The 21,397-nt window shown below is 45.1% G+C and overlaps 2 protein-coding genes across 5 annotated transcripts in view; one reads left to right on the plus strand and one right to left on the minus strand.

Moving 5' to 3' along the window:
* Positions 1–8,840, plus strand: part of PGS1 (phosphatidylglycerophosphate synthase 1) — a 122,111-nt gene extending 113,271 nt beyond the window's left edge. For 2 of the 3 annotated variants that reach the window (XM_083430285.1, XM_083430283.1), the window contains 3 exons: positions 3,301–3,449; positions 6,869–7,015; positions 8,143–8,840. In XM_083430285.1, the coding sequence (XP_083286411.1) occupies positions 3,301–3,449; positions 6,869–6,988 (269 nt within the window). In that variant the 3' untranslated portion in view covers positions 6,989–7,015; positions 8,143–8,840. Of the gene's footprint in view, positions 1–3,300; positions 3,450–6,868; positions 7,025–8,142 lie in introns of all 3 variants that reach the window. The other variant, XM_083430284.1, reaches the window with a different exon arrangement.
* The window catches only part of DNAH17 (dynein axonemal heavy chain 17), a 96,068-nt gene continuing 82,613 nt past the window's right edge, over positions 7,943–21,397 (minus strand). For both annotated transcript variants that reach the window (XM_083430247.1, XM_083430248.1), the window contains 14 exons: positions 21,041–21,181; positions 20,240–20,410; positions 18,719–18,841; positions 17,298–17,491; positions 16,707–16,855; positions 16,465–16,592; positions 15,058–15,285; positions 14,634–14,825; positions 13,657–13,836; positions 13,078–13,260; positions 11,401–11,583; positions 10,072–10,215; positions 9,354–9,579; positions 7,943–8,324 (listed from right to left, as the gene is read on the minus strand). In XM_083430247.1, coding sequence (XP_083286373.1) covers positions 8,077–8,324; positions 9,354–9,579; positions 10,072–10,215; positions 11,401–11,583; positions 13,078–13,260; positions 13,657–13,836; positions 14,634–14,825; positions 15,058–15,285; positions 16,465–16,592; positions 16,707–16,855; positions 17,298–17,491; positions 18,719–18,841; positions 20,240–20,410; positions 21,041–21,181 — 2,490 coding nt within the window. In that variant the 3' untranslated portion in view covers positions 7,943–8,076. The remainder of the gene's footprint in view (positions 8,325–9,353; positions 9,580–10,071; positions 10,216–11,400; positions 11,584–13,077; positions 13,261–13,656; positions 13,837–14,633; positions 14,826–15,057; positions 15,286–16,464; positions 16,593–16,706; positions 16,856–17,297; positions 17,492–18,718; positions 18,842–20,239; positions 20,411–21,040; positions 21,182–21,397) is intronic.

Here is a 21,397-nt window from a genome sequence, read left to right on the forward strand (position 1 = left end):
CCCTGTCGCGGAGATTCGAACCACCAACCTTCTGATCGGCAAGCCCTAGGCTCTGTGGTTTAACCCACAGTGCCACCCGTGCCCCCCAGAGTGGCTTACATATAATCAAAACAAGACACATTAAAATCAAAGGATTCCTGTTTGGGAATCAAGCAGGTGAAGAATATGAGATACTTGGTAGTAGTGAGGTCATAAGCATACTCTCAGGAGAGAGAAGTATGTTCTTGGGGCAAAGAGAGAGAGAGAGAGAGAGAGTGTGTTTGGCAACCAGTTATGCAGCAGAGTGTCAGGTATCACTTGAGACCCAGATAAGGCTCCTTTATTAGACTGAATGAGGATAGAGAAATATTTTAGGTTTCCCCTCCTGAAAAGGTGAATCATGAGGTGAGCGGATTCAGCCTGGCATAGTCACAAAGCTAACACCATTGTAGGACATGCAGCCTAACCTTCTGTTGCATTTCTTGTGGCAACAGGAATGCGAAAGAAGTTTGTGGGCTCAGTCAAATTCCAGCGTGCCTGCAGGCATCCCTCTCTCCTCATTCTGCAAGGCTGGATTGGATGTTTGGCCAGGGACATCAGCAGGGCACTCTTGCTTGCTCATTTGGTTTTCTAAATGGCTATAGAGAGGGAAGAGTGGGGGATGTTTAGAGTTACAGGAACTATTTCAGACTTGGAACACAAGACACTGTCCAAGTAGGTCAAAGTAACTGTAGATCATTCTCCTTGTGTAAAAAAGCTACCAACTGTGATGTTTGTGATGCTGCCTGTGAAAGGGCTTCTTTGCCGTATCAGAGGGGTGCAGAATAGGCACTCGTGTAAGTTCAAACATGGACACAGCAGCTCAGAAAATAAGAGGCAGTTAATGCATTTGCACAAGATTGCTAACAAACAGGAAAAATTGTCTGTTCAGCTTTGCTGGTAAGCTTTAGCCACTTGCCTAAGTGTGGAAGTTAATCAATTTTAAATTTCCTGGGGAATGGGCTGGGACCCACAAGTGGGCCTTGCTTCCAGCGCCTCCTCACTTGCCCCCCCCGCCCCACCAGCCTTTTCACAGCCTTTTTGTTGAACCAGTGCCAGCAGCAGCTTTCCCTTCAGTGGTTGCTTGCTTAAAACTTTATATCCCACTTTCCCGCTTACCAGAGCAACTAGTTTCAGGGACTTACTGATGTTCAAAGAATGGTAAAGCAATCCCCAATCATTATATAATTAAAACAATTAAATGCCAAAAACCTAGAAACAGCATGGCAGATCACCAGTGTTTTAACTCTCTTTAAGATTCCAGTGTTGATAAAAGTGCCACCTGAACAAAAGTGTCCTTACCTGGTGGTTGAAGCTAAGAAGAGAGTAGACCAAAGAAACTTTTGCAGTCACAGAAAAGGCTCTCCTATGTTTCTCCCGTGTCAGGCTGTTGAATAAGGCCTCACCATTAGGGTGTGGGCAGCTCGTAACTCTGTCCATGGTGCTGTGTAACCCCTGCATGAACAGCGGCTACTCCCGGGGCTTGGGCAGTTTGAGGGAGACCTTTTCCTTTTGATTTCAGGTGGGCAAAGAGACATTAAGAAGCAGGAGTTGAGGGCCAGGTGGACTGCTTTCTTGTTCTTTCCCATGTTGATAAATTCCAATGAGAGCGAGTATTGCAAGCAGGGTTTGTGTGCTCCATGGCTATAATACTTCTTCCCTGTTGTTTTCCCACATTGTGGCTCCAGTGAGAGTGGAGCTAGTAAGTGAACACCAGGAGGATATTGGACCGAGTGGGAAGCTCTGCGTGGGGTTTTGGTTAGTTGATAGGATTGTTTGTTTTGGTATGTTTTGCTGTCATACTTCTTAGCCCTTCATAGTGGTATTTTAAAATAATTGAGCTGTTTAGTTCTCCTGACCCTTGAAATAGAACAACTACTATACCCCCCACTATAATTTACCCCAGTGAATGTACCTAGTTTTATTCAGTTGCAAACCCACTGTTAATTGCCTTGGCTCTTGTTTTCCATAAGATGGGCAGTATACATCTGATCATCATTTGTCTTGTTCATCTGGGGTTTATGCATCACGAAGGGCAAAGGGCAGTTTAATAATGATTTTATTCTTTATACCCCACCCATCTGGCTTGGCTTCCCCAGCCACTCTGGGCAGCTTCCAGCACATATAAAAACATAATAAAACGTCGAACATTAAAAACTTCCTGATACAGGGCTGCCTTCAGATGTCTTCTAAAAGTTGTGTAGTACTTCCTCCCCATCAGATGTCAAGGAGATAGTCTTCCATAGGTTGCCTGGTTCCCCGTAACTTCACTTCTCGCAGTGAGGGAAGCATCAGAAGACCCTTTAAAGTGGACTTAAGTTTTGCATCATTTCCCAAGTGTGGCAGGAAATATGAAAAGTATGCTCACATGTATTTGGCTCAGTAACAGATAATGATGAGAAGTGTTTCCTTTAAGCTTGGGTGGTTTTCTTCAGTGGGAAGTGCTCTACAAATGTGGACACTCCCATTGGCCTGAAGGAACTGAGATGCAAAACTCATGCAGTGTTAGAAAAACAAAGTTGCTATCTTATGATTCCCACAGGGTTGTTCCTTTGTTCCGGATGAATGGGTGAGACCAGGTTGGTAGACTGGTGTTGCCTTTGGTAATTGTGCTGTTACCGCTGTTTAGTTGTGTGTGTTTGTGTGTGTGTGTGTGTGTGTGTGTGTGTGAGAGAGAGAGAGAGAGAGAGAGAGAGAGAGAAGGACAGGGAGGGAGATAGATATTGACATACAGGTATCGCTTCTGAAGGATAAACCTTTTTTTCTACAGTAGTTGCTCTGATATGATCAGCAGCAGCATCTACAGTAAATCATTCTGTGCATAAGTACTGATCTTGAGGGATTATGGTCTTTGCTCCGTCAAGAACCAGGGGGCATCACTAATTTATTTTTAAACATGATCAGTGTAATATCAAAAGCCTGAGCCTTCAGTGCAGCTGTACAGGGTGGGGAGTGTGTGTTGCGATGGACCTCAGAGCATGGTCTGCAGCTCATTGTGCAGGGATTGTGTTGTACAAGCTGAGAAAAGCGTATGCAAAAGTGCAGCCAGGTACTCCGTTGATTTTTGTGCCATTCCTGTATGACATTTTCTGCAAGGAAGTATCCCTATTTCCTGGTTGCTTCTTTAGTACCCTGACCTATTTATACTGCCAGTAAATTAAATATTTAGTGTGTTTTGTTGCTTTTCCTTTCAAGAATAAACTATTGTTTGAGGCTCATAACAGCTTCCATGAAAACTTCCTCCGTCTGCCACATTTCCTTTCTCCCCATGTTTCCCTGCAGGCCTCTGGTTGTACCTGGCAGGAAGCAGTCTACCCTGCTTAACTCTGATTGGCTCTCCTAATTTTGGGTACAGGTCGGTTCATCGAGACCTCGAAGCACAGGTTGCAATAGTGACAGAAAACAAAGCCCTGCAGCAGCAGTTCCATCAGGTGCGTAGTTCTTGGGCAATGACTTAAGTGCTCCGCTTCACACTGAACCACCCTAAGATCTATGGGTGAAGGGCAGTATACTAGTTTAATGAATAAATAAAATAAACAAGTAGTGGGGTTGAGGGAAACTGGATTAATTCAAAACTGTCCAGAGGAAGTTTGTGTGAGCAGTTACTTTTCTTTCTTTATTAAATGTGTTGGTTGCTTTTTTATAAAAGCAACTCTAACCCATTTTAACTAGAAAATGGATACATTAACACTGGGGGGAAAGAAAACCAAGGAAAATCTTTTTTGAAAAACCCTCCAGTGATGATGCATCTGAAATAGCTGTTGTAGTCCTGAATGGATCTGGATTAACGTAAACAGGCTGGTCCTGGAGGCTGAAGATAAATGTGGGAAAAGACAGAGGTATTGCTACCTCTGTCCCTAATGCATACATGTGCTTTTCTCCTTTGACTTGATGGTTGTCCCCATGGGGAGAAGTGTAGTGGCCCATAGTTTTCCTAAAGACTATCCTAGTACCTTCCAGTGTTTCGGTAATCCAGTGGTTGATTAATTTTATAAAGAGGGGCAAAGCTATTAGCTGCTTTCTGGCTTTTTCTTGCTCACAACTTTTCGACGTACAAGTGCAGATGTTTTCTTTATAATTACTCTTGTAGGTTTTCATTTAGACTTTTCTGCTCCTGATTCTCTCTCCTCCCCAATTTTATTTATAAAACAAAGGTTATACAGAGACTGACAGAATACGAAAACAGTGCTTTTGATTTTTAAGATTAATAGTTGCTGTGGGCTTTCCCAGCATTTCTTGGTGTGTGCTCTCCTCCTGGCTGCAAATGTATTTCTGATTGAGCTGATTCTATCTCTGCTTGCGTGGCCTTGATTCCTGTCTCTGTCCACTCACTTATTCTAGACTGGCTTTTTAATTGCCCTTTGCAACCGCAGTGTCGCAGCACAACAGTTGGATTTGCATATACATATTAATCCCAAGATTTACTCTCAGCCAGTTCATCCAAACTAAAGTTATTATGTCATAACATTGAATTTCACTGGAAACAGGAGTTTCCATAAGAAGGCTTACCCCCTGGTTTCTAACTGAAATTTGTAGTTGGTTAAATTTATATGAAAATACCTGGTACCACATAAAATCCCCATAAAGCAGGGCTGGGGAACCCCAGGGCTGGGCTTAAATGTCGTTCTCCAGTTTTCTCTGTGGCCTTCAGAATCCCCAGTAGCCCTTGTCAAACTGCTAATGCCTCTTGCTTGTTTGAATGGCAGATAGAGAGGTTTATGTAGAAACTAGCCCATTGTACATTTGTTGCACTCTTCACTTTAGCCTCTGGCCCCACTCATCACAGTCACATGGTTGCCCAAAACCATGAACTGAAGGTTGCCCAAAAGGGAATGCAAGCCCACCCTACCTGGGAAAAGGTTTTCTACCCCAACACAAAGCCTCAGTGTTGACTGGGTTTTTGAAAGAACATTGCCTGAGATTTTGTAGCAGCCAAGCCATAGAAGCCATGTATAATTTCAGCCTTTAAATGCAGGGGCTCCATAAATACTGTCTTGGCTCACTCTCTAGCAATTGTTTTCCCTTACGCCAGAGGATTTCAGGGGAGAGATTGCTCTCCCCTCATGCTGCTTTTGTAGAAGGCAAAAGCAGTGGTGGCTTGTGAAAACAAACAAACAAACACCCTCACAGCTCTTCGAGTTCTTGAGGACTTGAAGGAGGACTTGAGGGAGGGGGTAGGGTCTTGTTCCACGTTGTGCAAGGAAGGCTTTGGGAAAGGCAAGAAGTGACATGAACTGTTCTCACTACTTCCTCCTTCCACAGGGAAGGGGAAACTGATGAGAGCAGTTCATGCCACCACCTGCCTTCTTTTGAATTATTGCACTATATTAAACTTGACTTTGCCCCTCCCACAATTTCTCTCCATGTGCTGAAAGATGGAACGGGCATTTAAAAAATTGTTCCATTTTGTATCATCTGTAGGAGGTTATAAACATCCGATGTATAATCTGAAATAAATGGGAGCTATTGGAAATGCGGTAAGAATTCAGATGACAACCTAGTAAGCCGCATACACAAACTGTTGCTATTATACTTATCCTTTGTGGAGCATTGGTACCTCTTGTTGGAGGGGGGTGGTTGTGAGTAACCCAACTAAGTTTCTTACAGTTTGTGTGAATTCTGCCTTTGGGGTGGATTCAGAGCATTCTGAAGTCTGTGGGTAGTCATTTTTTGATCCTTTAATAAGAGTTGCTTACATTCTCTGCTTCCCATCCCATGTGGACTGCAAGCCTTTTGTGAAGGCGCCATGTCAGGACTGTGCCCTGTATACTTCCCAGCGCATTGTCTTAGCAGCATTAGCACAGTTCTTAAGAACACACTTCTGCTGCTCAGCTAGCACTTCTGCAGACCTTCAGTTAGCCCCTGGTCAAATCACCTTTCTAACTACACTTGCTCTGCCTACGCCGTAATTACCAGTTGGTAAAGAAAGTCAATTGTGCTAGCCCTCTTTAGATGACCAAAACACATGAATTAATGAGTGAGAAGAACACAGGACCCCCTTGTTCACAAGCACATTGAATAAGGTTTACTTTTTATCTATTTACTTAAAGAAGGCCTTGTTAAATCCTAGAGGGAACTAGTTTACAGGAAATAAGAGGGGGCAGGGGAGAGAATTAGAATGCAATCTGCATGGGCTAGATCTGCTCAGCTGGGCTTGGGAAGGTTATAGGTGGCTAATAATGTGGCTGAGGATAGGTGATTGAGCTGTGTTGACTTTGGAGTCAGGCAGAAGTCCTATAATTGTGTCAGGGCTCTCTGCATGTACAAGAACCCATCTTGCCAGCACAGGTGATAAAGTATCTTTGTGCTGTAAGCACTACTTCAAATCTCATGGGGTGTATGCGTCCTGTATCACACAGACACTTGCTGTCCCTGCCAGCTGTATTGTTTGTTCTTTGAAGGTGCTTAGTATTTCTGGGAACCACAGCGAAACCTTGACGGCACATTCATTTTAAAATGCAGCTTCGGAGCTTTTTCTGAAGAGAAATGAACTGTCTGGTCTCTGGAGATTAAAGTCGAGCTTCCTTTTGGACGATTATAGCTCAGGGTTTGGCTGTTACGGGAAAAAAGTAACTGCAGGGCCAAATCTCGCAATGCTTTCCTCCTTTGTGTGTTTGTATACATATGTGGGTTGGGCTCTGTGTATGTGCAATTACTTGACTCAGTTGGCATTTGAGATGCCAAACTTGAGAAAGCAGGTCAGCCTGCATAAGAGGTACTCTCTTCAGAGGAATGAAAGTATATGGAGCCCTGTACTTTCATTAAAACTAATTAAAGCAATCAGTAATGCAGTCCAGGAGCAGATGTTCAAATTCATGTAGTAACCTCCCCCTCCTTTTTCCCACTATAGGAGCAAGAGCAGCTTTATTTGCGGTCTAGTATGGTGTCTGCATCAACCTTTGAGCAGTCTAGTCGCTATGTCCAACTGTGGGTGAAGATGGTGACACCTCTGATTAAGAACTTCTTCTGAAAAAAAAGATAGGCGGGTCCTTTTGGGGTGAGTTTTGTAAATTGTTGTTTATACCCTCCCCTCCTCCACCCTGGCAAGCACTAGCTGATTTCTGTAAGAACCAAGGCAGTGTTTTTCCTGCACAGCATAAGCCTGCTATCCAAGGGCCTGCATTGGACGGTCATTGCAAAACGCTGCGAGACCTTATTAATGTGTCTCAATTTGTCTTATTCTGGGGAAAGGCTAAAACTCGCATATAAAATAACTGGAAAGTAGTAAAATGCCAGGCAGGCATGTGTGGAGGAGAAATTGAGGCTTCAAATACACAGTGCTGGTCAACTGCATGAGGGCTAAAAAGAGTAGAAGGGAAATAGTTCCTTATGTATTATTTGGGACCAGGTTCTCTTTGGCAGTAAGATGCCTCTTACTATCTAGAAAATGGCAATGATTGAGGTGGGGGCTAAGGCTTTGGTAACTGCTATTGTAATGAAGGGAGATACTGGAGCACATCAAGAATATAAACCTAACAAATGTTTATATTCTTAAGTAGTGCTAATGTGACTACCAGGAGCGCCTCAGGCATTAAGCTTGCTCCTGCAGAGCTCCAAGTAGGCCAAATCAAGAGGTGCCTCCTGGGTTCAATAAGTTACAGAGGAAGACATTTGCATTTTTCAGAAATTTGGCATTATTATGCCTAACTGGTGAGAGAGTCCCTTCTCCTTGTGGATTAATGCTGGTGGAGATTAGCAAACACATCTTAGGTGGGGGGAAAACCTGAACTAATCAGCATATATTTTCATACTTATGAGAACTGAAAAGTCTTCTAGTCAGTTGCAGTGAATGCTACACAATGAAAGTGAACTGGGAAAGGAATCCTGGCCAGTGCAGATAAATGTACACAGACTTGTTTCTAGTCATAAACTGCAGGCTTGCATATATTATTGTAAAAATACTGTTTATCAATAACAACCTGAGTAGCATAACCACACTTTTGCTTTTTTATTGAAAACTTTGCAAACAAGTCTTTTTAGTTTCTATTTCGGGAAAGGTGGTGGGGTGACATGATGGAGTGGGGGCGGGCGGGTAGGGCTTTGCTTTCAACGCAGGCGTTAAACTTGCAAGAGCAAAGCAACTCCAGCAAGAATCCACTTAGCTGGCTTCTCTTTTGTCTTCAGGTTGAAGGTCCAGACGTAGGTGGGGCCTCGCATGCGCGTCTTATAGACAGGACACTCATACATGTTCTTGGTGTCCATACGATCGACGGGAATGGCTTTGATGAAGATGACGGGCATCGAGGGGGTCAGCTCCTTCAGACGTGCATCACTGATGACACCGGTCTGAGTATCCCAACGTGCCCCTGCAGGAGGACAGAACTGTGGTGATGTTTCAGCCTAGAGGGTGCTTCATTTGCAGCAAGCGTTAAGGAAGGGAACCTCACACTACCAACCTTCTGTCTTTAGAAGCATGGCTACAGGTAGTTGCTCTGGCTTGAATGTGCCTTTGCTGTCATCTCCATAATTTACGTAAGCATTCTGAGCATTAACAAGCTAGAAAGAGCTGAATGCACAACTTTGCCCTGAGCCTATGGCAGTGTTCCTTTGCTCCAGAAAGCTATATTCTTCCTTCCACCTTCATTCAGCCTTGTAGGTAACATAAACGTCCCTACCTACAGTGACTTGAGCACTAAGGGTTAGGCTTCTTCAGCCCCCCTTTAATATGCGGGGGCAATATTACATTCCTAACCTTAGCCGCACTTAGAAACAGAGTATTTTAATATGGTCAATTAAGTAGTTTTGTCTGTAAGGGCAGTAAAATAGGCATGTGCTGCCCTCTGCTGACATGCTAAAGTGATAATAAAGGCAGCTACTGCAAAGTGTTGTCTGCTTGATCCTTTCTTGACAAATATTTGTGCTTTCAAAACAGACAGATTTCAGCCTGGAAGTTGTTTACAGTGTGGAAATAATATTTGCACAAGCTGAAGGCATCTAGCAATGAACTCTATCCTTAGGAATGGCAAATAATATATTTTACTGCACAAAATTGATTAAGAATCCTCTGCTGTTACCAAGCACAAAGGTACAGCTGAAGCATTGATGGGGTGCCCTTCTTTTTAAAATTGTGATGATTATGTAGCTCAGAGTTGTGCCTGAAAGAGGTGGGGCAGGGGAAAGTGGTCTTGCTTCAACGTCCTGGAGGCAAAGAGAGAACCCAGGGACACAATGTTCTAAAAATGCAAGAAACTATAGTAAACACCCTCCCCACCTCTCTCAAAGAAATAGCACAGATGAAATGGAGAGCTTCCCTACAGTAGAATAGGACAAAGGAGAAATTGCCTTGTCTGCTGTTGAATGACTGCATCTCTGTCTTACATGATAAGCTAGATTACCTTCCATGAAGAGCCCATGCACATAGGAGCCTTCTCGAGGGGGAGCTGTCATATCCTCCCGGTTCTTCTTGGTAACTTCCACTGAAAGGCACATTCTGTCAAGAGGCCACTCATTTTTCCTAGCCATAGACTGCATAATGGCCGTGAGGAAAGACTGAGGATTAAAGAAGCCTGCTAGCCACACAGTTGTGGGTAGGGCAAAGTCTGTTGTCCAGGCCTCCAGCTCCTGAAAATGGAAATATTACACATAGCTAAGCATGTTGAGGAGGTCCATGTTTTCTGTTGCACTTGAGAGTCCATCTCCCATCAGCCCCAGGCACCACACTCAAGGAACAGGGATCATGGGAGGTGTAGTTCCACAACACTTATAGGGTCACATGTTTTTGCATTGCTGCTTTAGCAGAAACTACCTCCTATAAGCACATTATCTTCACATAAAGATTCTGAAAAGCCTACACATGTCTGTCATCCTAAACAGATGATCAAGACTTTTACCTAGTAGAATTGCATACAACTACAGCTGTAAAGTATTCTTGTTATTTTATTAAGGATATATATATAGAAGGTAAAATGGGAAAAAACAATGCAAAAGCAAATAACTGAGTGTTGCTTAATTAAAAGATGATGCATAAGTGCAAGTTCTTAGCTGTCCTGGTTGTTGCACTGCCAGGACAGCTAAGAACTTGTTTTTGGAGAGCTTTAACAAAGGAAACCTCACCCTGATGCGGAGCAGTAGGTCAGCATACCAAGCTCCCAAGCTGAGCAAAGATGGATAAGCCCGGTTTGTCCAGGAATCAGGAACATTGTCATAGTAAAGAGCATTTGATAGATCTTCCATGTCTGTTGTGATTGTCAATTCTCCCTGTGGGGAAAACAAAACAAAAGCTTTTAATTGGATTCCTCCATCAGCTCAGCACAGCTTTTTGTGGCTATGCAGACCATTTGAAGAATTCTTAGTGTAGTTTTACAAAAACGGCATCCCTGTTGATCTAAGGTTCTGGTTATGTGAATGCTTTGGCATTAATTACAGCACTTTCAAGATTATATGTTATGCAAACAATGTACCGTCGTTCCTCGCTTGTGGTGGTGTTTCCAGGCATTTTCCCTCATGGTACTGCTGATGTTGTGGCAATTTAAATTTCCCAGCAATTGCATTGCTGAGAAAATGAGATACACTCCTCCAGCTAGTGCTATAATTATGGGTGCCAGCGCTAATGCCAAGCAGTTGTGTAACTGATATCAATGATTAAAAACAGCAAAACACACACACACACACACACACACACACACACACTTTTTTGACCCTTAGTAAATTATTTTTAGTTCTCTGCTGGACAAGCCCTTATTGGTTTGTGGTTCCAACACATACATCATTTCTGTGAGTTGTCGTATGTGGCTCCCTTAATGTCCAGCAGCCTTATTTCACCCTGGGGAGTTTGGGGAGCAAGTGCATTGAGCTAATGCCTCCCTGTCTCCTGGGCCAGAGCACACCCTTCTAAATGTCTTGTTTTGTTATAAAGGAGGAAGCAACACAATGAAGCCTGCAAGGAGGATATTTTTCTCTTTATCCACCCCACCTCACCCCAGCCTTGCCATAGAATTGTATTGTGGAAGACATGTTGGAAGGTTGAGCTATTGGCAAAACTTGAAGGTAGTGAAGGGCAGTGAAGGAAAAGTCCACTGGGCAGGGAACACCATCTGTGCTGAAGTCAGCGACCAGCCAGTGAACATAGAGGGAAGATTCCCAAGACAAGCATCTTGGCTCTATCTCCCTTAATTTTCATGTGCTTGTGTATACAAACTACTGAATATGTACTGTTCTGATTGGAAAAAGAGTATCATTATCTTCTAGTTTAAAGTGCTCTTTAAATGCAGTAGCAGGAAAGATGAAAAGTCTCGATGTTCAGGCATTTCCTGTTACTGAGAAAGCACGCTCCACTTTAATTTTCCTATGCCAGGTCATGTGTCAAGTATGCTGAATGAACCAGGTCAAATGTTGTTGTTTTTTCTGGTGTACTTCTAGCAATAGCATACAATATGCACCTACCTTCAACCCCAAGTTTAATTCTTTCAGAGAACGTCTAATTTCACTGGTAAGGATGTTCATTCGTTCACATTCCTGGAAGGCAACTACTACATATGGGGTCTTCTCAGCTGCCTTTGCCATGATCTCCACCATATTGAAGGGCTCTGGAAGCCGATCCATGATCTCGTCTAGCACAGCTTTTACCTGTTACACAGAAGGCCAAATAAATGTTTCGTTATATGCAGCATCATTTCAAATGCTCCAGAGGGTAAGCAAAGTACTAGACTAAAATACCTGCCCCAGCAAGGTGGGCAGACCAGAGCATTTCCCACATTTCCTGGGGCCTGAAGAAATATCAATGCAACTGAAAAAGGACTGACAGTAGAAGGGGCAGAACAGGTAGCAGCAACCCTAAAACCTGTTGCTGATTAGAAATTAGGGTTGGGTGATAATTAGGTTTTCAACATTGTGATATATCACCAGCCAAACATCATGGTTTGGTGATATACCATGATGCTGAAAGGAGCTGCATTGGCCCCAGCCTGCAAGGTCCCAGGTGAAACTCAGCTCTCACAACTTGGGAGCTGAGGTGCTTTCACCCCAGCGCCTTGCAGGTCGGGGCCAATACAGTCCACTGCTCGGTTGGGGCGCGCAAAGGCTTCCGCCCTCCACTCCCCAAGAATGAGGGAGCCTTGCAATGAAGCCCAACAGGCTCGGTTTGCAAGGTTCCCTTCGCCAGCAAGGGGTGGGGGGCATGCAAGGAGAAAGAGGCTGCTTGCTCTCCACCCCAGCCTTGCTGTCAAAGATGGAGGGAGCCCTGCAACGGAGCCTGCCAGGCTCCTTCATCTTTGCAGGCAAGGGTTGGGGCTTCCTTTTCCTAGGAGAAAGAGACCGCTTGCTCAAAGACAGAGGAAGCGCCTTGCTGGCATGGCCCTTTCAGCCAAGGAGCGCCAAGGCTCTGCCCCCCCCCCGGCTGAGCAGGACCCCCGTCCATCCGGCACATCCACATGCCAGAGGGACAGGATCTTATTTGCACACCCCAGCCAGGGAGTGCAAAGCCTCCCACTCCCCAGTGGAGGCAGCTCAAATCCTCCTCTGGCTTGCATGCTAGCAGGAGAAGGATCAGGGCTGCTCAGCTGAGGAACGCAACCCCCCCCCCCCCCAGCTGAAGGAGCCTGGTTCCTCCTGCTCATGTGCAAGCAGGAGAAGGATCAGGGCTTCCTCAGCTGGAGAGCGGGAGCAGTTCAATGGAGCCCCCACCCCGCCACTGGCTCGTACCAACTGGTGGCGGGTTGGGGGCTCTGTAAAACTGCTTGGCTGAGGCGAGGGCAGTTGCTCGCTCCTCAGCCAAGCAGCTTAAAGGAGGGAGGAACAAGCTGTATAGGTGCCTGGCCAATGCAGCTTGATTCTCTCTCTGCGCTGGCATGAGGGGTAGACTGTGATGGCGGTTGCTGAAACTGCCACGGCTCTGAGTCCCTCTGCCTCCAGCTGCAGCTTGTTTCTCCCTCGCTGCACTGGTAGCAGAGGGACTCATGAGAGGCAGCAGTTTCACTAGCAATAAACCGCCGAGTGAAAGCGCCATAACTGTCGGCCCCTCAATGAATCGCCCAAACCTATTAGAAACATTCAAATAGGAACCCCAAACCATTATCAGGACCCTGAGAGCCATGGTCAAAGCAAACTGGAAGGTTTTCCTACCTTTTCCTCTCGGGACACACCAGTTCCGCCTCCGGCATCTGACTCTTTGGGTTGCATTTCCAGCACGGTGCGGAAAAGTTTCTCAGAGGTGACAGTGAGGAACCCAATCTCTGCATTAGGATGAAGCCCGTACAGATAAGGGCTCTCGGGTGGAAGATTTTCATCAATATATTCATGATATCCCTACAAAATGTAATTTGCAGAAACTTGGATGCTATAAGATGTTAGTGGCTGCTTAACGCCTACGCCAGCCTTATGTTCAAATTAAGCTTCCAGTAAACTATATGCTCATAACAAGCACTGTCTTGCCGGTTGATCTGGCTGTTTCCCCTGGGACTTTTATCCAACTTGTCCACAAGTATAATGCTGTTTCTCATGGTCCTCTGAAATATTTTGCCAAGTTCCCTGTGCTGAGGTGTAAAACTATTTCTGTAGTTGCTGTCCTTTCTCTCTAGACCTTGCTATTGTTTCTTTTGTGGCAAATAGCATTTGCACCTATGGCTACCATTTACTTCCCCAGATGAAGGATTGTCAGCATAGTGTGTTGTTGGAGCAACTCCCCACCCCTCCCTCTCTCACCTTATAATCGGAGTTAGGTGGTATCAGGAAACCTGGTGCTAGCAGCATTTCTCCCTCCAGCATCTCCATACGGATGTATTCACCCAGGTAAGTCCGGCATAATCTGCGGTCCCAGTCATCGGTGATGTGTCCCCCATACATGATCTCCCCAAAGAGATACCGCAGGTCGTCCCAGGGAACCTAGGAAAAGATCCCACGGAGGGGAAGAAAGCAAAATTTGGGGGAACACCACCAACATTCTACTCACGTATATAAAGGTATTTGGGCTTTTTGCCGCAACCAAAGTTCTTTTCAGAAAACATGCTTTCATCACTAGTCTATTAAGGGGCACATTTGGTCCCATAAGTACAGTGAAAAATCTTGGGAAATGAGACAAAATGATTTAAAGCACAGACAAGTGCTGGTTAGCCAGCAGGGGACAATCCTGGGGGAATGCTGAATTGCTTTTCCCATCATGGCCTGTGAAGGCAGAAGAATACTTTGGAACTGAGGAGGTCCTATTTGATCTTCGCATTCTGCAATAGAGTTTGAGTGGGCTAATAAAATGGTCTTCATTCTATTCATGTAGCATGTGTTACATGCTAGGTGTTATTGTAACAGGTAGAGTTTGTGAGTTTCCAGATGTAGGAGCTCCATTCAGAACAGTCTGTAGCTCCTCAAATTATTGCTGTCCCAAGTTGAAAAGTGCATTCTGCCCTGGAAGCAGAACTCACGGTGACAAAGTCTCCAGGTGCACAGATGCCAAAAAAAATGAGAATACCCTGCCCACAAAACACAAGCTTTTCGGTTCAATGCTTCTCTGCACCAAGATCCTGCAGTACACCTTTTTCCTAATTAAATAATAGTAAATTCAAATAGCAATTCTCCATTTCCCAAAGCAGGCAGTGCTTTGATCAGACCCTTGGAAAACAAGGGACCACTGACTACTACTTACACAGTTTCTCTTCTATGCAACTCACAAGTTACCAAATCTTTACCTTCACATTGGCTTCCAGATAGTTATACAGTACATTGATGGAAATAGTGAGATCTCCATTGTTAAATGGGTAAGACCTATTCCATCCTTGAGCTCCAAATTTCCGCCGTTCTGCCACCACTGCATGGAAATAGCAGAGGGCAAAAAGAATGCACTTGAATTCAATTTCTTTGGTGCACATTTCTAGGGTATCCTAAAGGAGAAAAAGAAAAAAAAAGGGCTGTACTTTTGCACAAAGTATCTCCGGCTGTTGGAAGTCAAACAACAGAAATGAGAAGCCATCCCAAAGTGGGAGGAAGAGGTTCTTTTCTTATCGAAAGCACTGTTTGCATTGCCCGAAAGACAGGAAAAATCAACTTCAGTGCTAATCTTGGATTGTGGCTGAATACAGAGTCCAAACAAATGGAACAGCAGGTCCTGCTTACCTGAGTAAAAAGATCCAAGGCTTTGTGTAAGTTGGCATGCATGCCTGTTGGAGGCTCATTGGTGATTTTAATGGCATTTTCCAGGAGTCCCTGAGGGATAATATGGGAATCTGGAGAGGGAGCAGGCTCAGCGCTCATGTATACTCTGTAATCGTCATGGCTCCCTATGCTATATCGTTCAACCTTTTTATCCAGTGTTCCCAGCCACTTGGCTACCAGATGGATGTTCTGTAGGGTATATAAGGCACATGTTAGTTGCTGCCATTGAGGATGGACTGCATCTCCCTCCAGGGCCGCCTTTAGTGGCAACCAGAAGTCCTGTAATGTGAATGGAATGCTATTCTAAACTGTCTCCACCCTCCCCATCCCAAGGAACTGACATCACCTAGCCATAGTACATTAATATAAATGGTTCCATCCTAGAACTTCAGGAAGACAAAATGCTCAGCATCCTGCCCTCATTCATGTCATGTTCTAGAATGGATATACATTATCTGCTGTTTCATCGACTTTTTAGGCATCAAGACACCTGCACTCATTTTATAGAATCACATAATTGCAGAGTTGGAATCGAGAATCTCAATTAAAGCATCCATGAAAGATGGCCATCCAACCTCTGCTTAAAAACCTCCAAGGAAGGCGAGTCCATGGCCTCCTGAGGGAGTCTGTGCCATGTACATGTCCCCTAGTATAAGTACTCCTTCCTTACACATGCAACACCAGTCTCAAGTTGGAGGGACCTGGAAGAGTGACAAATTGTCTGGGCATCAGCAAAATTCTTGACCTCACTCTACTCAATTTCCCCTCAAGGCCTGGATCTTTTTTAGCATAAGCAATAGACATATGGTCCTTAGCATCTAAGGCAATAATATCAACTGGGCACCAGTTTGGGGGTGGAATGGAATGGGGGAGGGAGGCTCCACTGCAGCCTTCACACTGAGAATGCCCCTACCTTCTCAAATACTTCAGCGGAGGAAAGAGAAAGGGTCTGCTTGCAAGGTACAGACTTCTCTGAAGCTGTGTTTCCACACAAAGGCTGCAACAGGATCATCTGCCCACAGCTGCTTGCAATTTCTTCATGCCGGCACCTAGATACCTTTGGGCAGTGCCAGCATTGTTCCAACAGCCCAGTATATGTCTAATCCTATCAATGGACATCCGGCATATGCCAGGGATTTTTTTTTTTACACTGGATTATTTATGGACTGGATTACAGAGAGTTTGCAGTTCCAGAAATTATTATTAAAAGCTATTTTCATTTGCTGTCAGATAATTTACTTAAATCATGAGTGCTAGGGAGGCATGAAAGCAGTGAAGTACACTAGACAAAGCTGTCTAGTGTAAGAAGTACGCTAGAAGTACAGTGTAAGAAGTAATCGGCAGGAAAAGTTGTTGGAATTGAAATACCTGAAGAATGACCCAGTGTCCTTCTACCGCAGCCACATCCAGAGCATTTTCTGCCACAACTTCCTGTCCTTGTCCTAGAGACACATTGTGGATTTTCCCATTGTCTATGGTGAAGCCAAGCTTTTGACCTAAGAGAGTTATTAAAATTGAGTGGAATTTTTTTAATGTCTGTTCTTCTTTTAAAGCTTTTGCTGTGTGCGCTGTGATAGGGCACACTTACTGGAAAGGCTCTCCCAACTCACCTAAGGCTTCAACATCCTTCAGGGGATCAACTCCCGGAGAGAGAATGAAGAATATGGGTGTTGACTGGCTGCTCTCTTCATAGGATTTGGAAAATTCAACACTTCGGCCTTCAACAAATTTACTCCCCATTTTCTCCTCCACGAAGTTCCTGAGGGAAATAAAAAAACATACAGGGGATTGAATTGGCTCTGGTGAACATTTTGGCCCTTAAACCTATGGGTTGTGTGATTAGTTTCTTTTTAAAAAATTATTGGGGAGGGGGGAGAGATACAAACTGAACATTCCCCATTCTCAACCCTGCAGCATAGTTCACATGTAAAGAACAAGAATGAAGTTTGTACAAGGACTGAAGTGGAGCCAGAAAATGAAAGGTGCGAATAACAATATGAAGGGAAATGTTACTAGAACCATGTATCATGAAATGTGGCACAGCTTCTCCTGTCGGCTTTGTCCATGTGCTGAACAGCCATGCCGTAAAAGCGGGGTTTTTTGCCCTCTAGCCATACAAAGTTTTTGTGTGAGTTTTTCAGAAAGTGCTATGTCCCAAATGGCCGTTCCCTGTACAGCAGTCCCAAGTGTGCAGCACATACTTGACTGCGTAGGTCATGCGGTCTGGCCTCATACATCGCATCATGCACAGCTTTTGCAGGGCTGTCTTGTTCTTCCACTCCTTTGGAAATACTTCCTTCTCAGGGGTCTCAGATTCCACAAACTTTTTCCACCGCTTAGCAGAACCTTCAATGTCACTGTCCAAGTTTTTGAACTCATCCATATCAGACAGCACCTGAGAGCACAGTTAACAGAGAACACGGGGCTGATAAGCCCTTGCTTTCTTTCCTCCTAGTTACACCAGTGGCTTTAATAAATGCACCTGAGAGCAATAACTCATGTTAAGTAGCACAATCCCTTTCTGACACCACACACGTCAAACAGTAGTACCTTGGTTATTGGATGGCTTAGCTGTCAAACAATTCAGCTCCCAAATGCCAAAAACTCAGAAGTGCTCCGGTTTGTGAACGTTTTTTGGAAGCCGAACATCCAATGCAGCTTCTGCTTGAGTGCAAGAAGCTCCTGCAGCCAATCGGAAGCTGCATCTTGGTTTTCAAATGGTTTCAGGAGTTAAATGGACTTCCGGAACGGATTAAGTTTGAGAACCAAGGTACCACTGTACTCTGTTCACAACCGCCTGAACTGTTAACAGATTACCTTCTGCCAGTTCAAGTGAAAACAGGAGGCCTATGGCAAGAGGAGGGCCACATTGGATACTACAGATATAGTGCCCAAGGCACCAGGCTGTCATGCTTGCAGCAGAGCAGAGATGGAGAACCAGAGGCCCTCCGGTAGTTGGGCTCCCACCCCAGCCAGCATGGCCAATGGAAGCTGCAGTCCAAGAACATTCAGAGGGCCTCAGGTTCCCCACAGTAGAGAAACGAGGAGAAAGAGGTCCAGGTATCCTAACTTGACTTTAGCTAAAATGTCACAAGCCACAACAGGCTCTAAAGAGCACTGCTTCACAATCCATGTTGTAATCCCTGCGATACCACAGCCACCATTGGCCATTCCAAAGGAACAGTTTTTTGGATGCCAAGCAACTGCAGGAAGGGCTCAACAGCCATTTCCAGGTCATCTTAGACATGGATGAAAAGGTGGCCTCATTTCTCATCTTGCTTTCCTGCAGGAAATGAAATGCAACTTGTTTGTAGAGCGTGATTGCTCTATTCATGTACACGCAACAAGAGGCTGTGGCTATAGGCAGGCTGAGGGAAGGAAAAAGGCCCCACTCCACAGCCAGGCTCTCCCAAGCTATGGGCATTCACTGCTGAGCAGAAGTTTCAAACTGCTAGCACAATTCTTTAGATGGCTCACACGAAAAGGTGTGACGGTAGCTAAACGTCTACGACTCAGTCCCCATCAATCATGGACCATGCCACTGGATACCAGAGTTTTCTAATGGGTCTCTCTCAGCTCCAAAAAAGGCCTTCATTCTAGAAATAGTTATTTTCAAACAAACCTTAATTCCACCCCATCCTTGGCCTAACAGGAAATCTACTGGAGATGCCAGCCCAGCTTTAAAGGGAAAGCGCAGAAGAAAGTCAAGTTCCACTGGATTCACTTCTTTCTTCACCAACAAGACCTAGAGAAAGCATGGAATTAGAAGCATGAGGACTATTTACTCCAGAAACAATTCCTGGAACAGCTGCTGGTCTTGTTTATCCTTCTGAGTTTACTGACAGCAGGAGCCGGAGCCAAAGACAAGGATAGAAGAGACCACGCCCAATGCGAATCTGGCTTTGCAGTCTTGTGAGGTCATATGAACACTCTGGTTAGGGACAACCCGGTCTGATGACTACTGCATACTAAGCAGCAGCAGCAGCAGCAGTAGCAGCAGCAGCAGCAGCAGCAGCAGCAGCAGCAGCAGCAGCAAGCCTAAACAAGACAGCAGCATCACTTCAGCCTTCAGTATGGGAGGGGACCCTGCTGATGCTAACCATCCCTATTTTTAAACTTACCTGATAGGATTCTACAGCCTAATCTTTCTCCTTGACTGCTGTTGCTGTTACTTCCAATGTAGTTTGCATAGGGAGTTAAGGGAGTAGCAGTACCTCTGGAGGGGGAAACGGTGTGTTCCTTCTGGGGTAATTTGTCCACTTGTGGTTCCCACTCTGCACTCAACTCTCACCTAAAAGCTGTCAACCTGTGACAGTGGCCAAACCTGGGAACGGCTTTGACTGGCTGGCTAAACAAGGTGAGGGGAGCCGATGGGTCTCAAACCCTTGGTGAGTTAGGGCCTTCCTTTCATGTGAAGATGGTCTCCGGTGGATTGTATGGAGAAGACCAAGGGTCAAAAAAGTGGTTTCTGCACATATCGCAGAGGGAAGTGAGGGGCAGATGGGGCTCATCAACCTGGGAAGGTAGCTCGTCTAAGGAGAAGGGAAACTCTGATCCTGGACCTCCACTGCCTTGCGGGATATTTTCAGGAGAAGGCGACTAAAGAGTAAACTGTAAACCAATCTGGAGTGGAGTCCCTAAGACAATTGGAAAGTGGCTTGTATCGCCTCCTTCTGGCAACTCCTGCAGCCAAGCTGGTGCCAAGCGCATTGCTCTGCTTTCCTTTGGACCACAATAGTGAGGATGAGAGGGGTGGGGATTTTGGGGGGGCAGCACAGGAGCTCCATTCACACAGCCCAGGGTTGTGACCTGAGGAGGTGCTGCTAATGCAGTGGTAAGACCCCCAGAGAAGCACTCCATTATCTCTTGAGACAGATAGATGCCAACAACGAAGTTTGACCTACTCTGGAGCTCCTCTTCTTCATTTTCTAAAGAGCTACCTCCTTCTAGTCCTTCTTAGAAGCTTCTCCACAACTTGCTTTACAACATCCCTTTCTGATCCCTCTCTCTTTGGGTCTAATAATCCACTGTCCACACAGCTACACCCTGATTACCAGGCAAGAGGGAAATGTTGACTGACTCCATGGAAACAAAAAAAACCCCAGTTACTTCTTTTGTCAGTGCCAGCAGGAAATCACCTTACCTGAAAGGCAACTTGGGCTAGAAAAATAAGCTTGTCTCTCTCAAAAAGTCCCCGAGCAGTGTACATGTAGACGGAGTAGGTGATCTCATCAGTTAGGTTGATCACTCTGTGTTTCACATCTTCTGCTGGAGGAGTCCGCTGAATGGCTTTCTCAAAGACCACATTGAATGCCTGATCAGAAAAGAAGTCAAAGCACAGTTGAAAACAGTTTAATGTGGTTGACTTCTTGGTCTTTTATTAAAAGGCAGACACAGGGAAGGTGCCTTCATCCAAAACACAAGAACATACAGGGTTTGGGCTGCAGCCTCGCATAAACTCTATGGTTCAAGTCCCTTTGGCAAGATCCTTTGATATGACTTCGGGGCAAAGTATTTATGCCCGACCCTAAGTTATAACGAACAGACAGCCACCCCTGCAATAGAGGTAGACTGTAAGAAGAAGAGGAGTTTGGATTTGATATCCCGCCTTTCACTCCCCTTCAGGAGTCTCAAAGCGGCTAACATTCTCCTTTCCCTTCCTCCCCCACAACAAACACTCTGTGAGGTGAGTGGGGCTGAGAGACTTCATAGAAGTGTGACTGGCCCAAGGTCACCCAGCAGCTGCATGTGGAGGAGCAGGGAAGCGAACCCGGTTCACCAGATTACGAGACTACCGCTCTTAACCACTACACCACACTGGCTCTCAAGATTAACTGCACAAAAGGATGTGAATAACTTGGTGTCAGTGATAGCAAGGAAGAGGCTCTTCTCCACAAATGTAGTTAGTGGCCTGCCCAACTAGTCTCCTTCCTTAGTTAATTACCTTTAACGAGAACTGATAGATGGGGTTGATTTTGTTGAGGTCATTCAGTATAAAGTACAACAAGGAAGCCCTTTCTGCTGCTGGCCTGTAGTTCTCTCTAGCTTCATTTATTTGCAGCTCAGTAATTTTAGCCTCTTTCACCTAAAAAAACCCAAGCAATCTTCAATACAGCAGCTATCAGTTCTCTAGAAAACCACAGTGTAGCTCCATAGCCCCTTACTCTTGTTGCTGGGTTGATAGATCACATAGGTTATTGGAGATTGCCCCCCCCAATAGCACAGTGATTGTGCAGAGCAGCCCACTTTCCAGGGGTTTTATTAATGAGTGAGCCCCAGGGGTTTTTAATGCTGAACTGGC

The sequence above is a fragment of the Podarcis tiliguerta genome, assembly GCF_965153285.1.
Source record: "Podarcis tiliguerta genome assembly, chromosome: 2".
NCBI classification, from domain to species: Eukaryota; Metazoa; Chordata; class Lepidosauria; order Squamata; family Lacertidae; genus Podarcis; species Podarcis tiliguerta.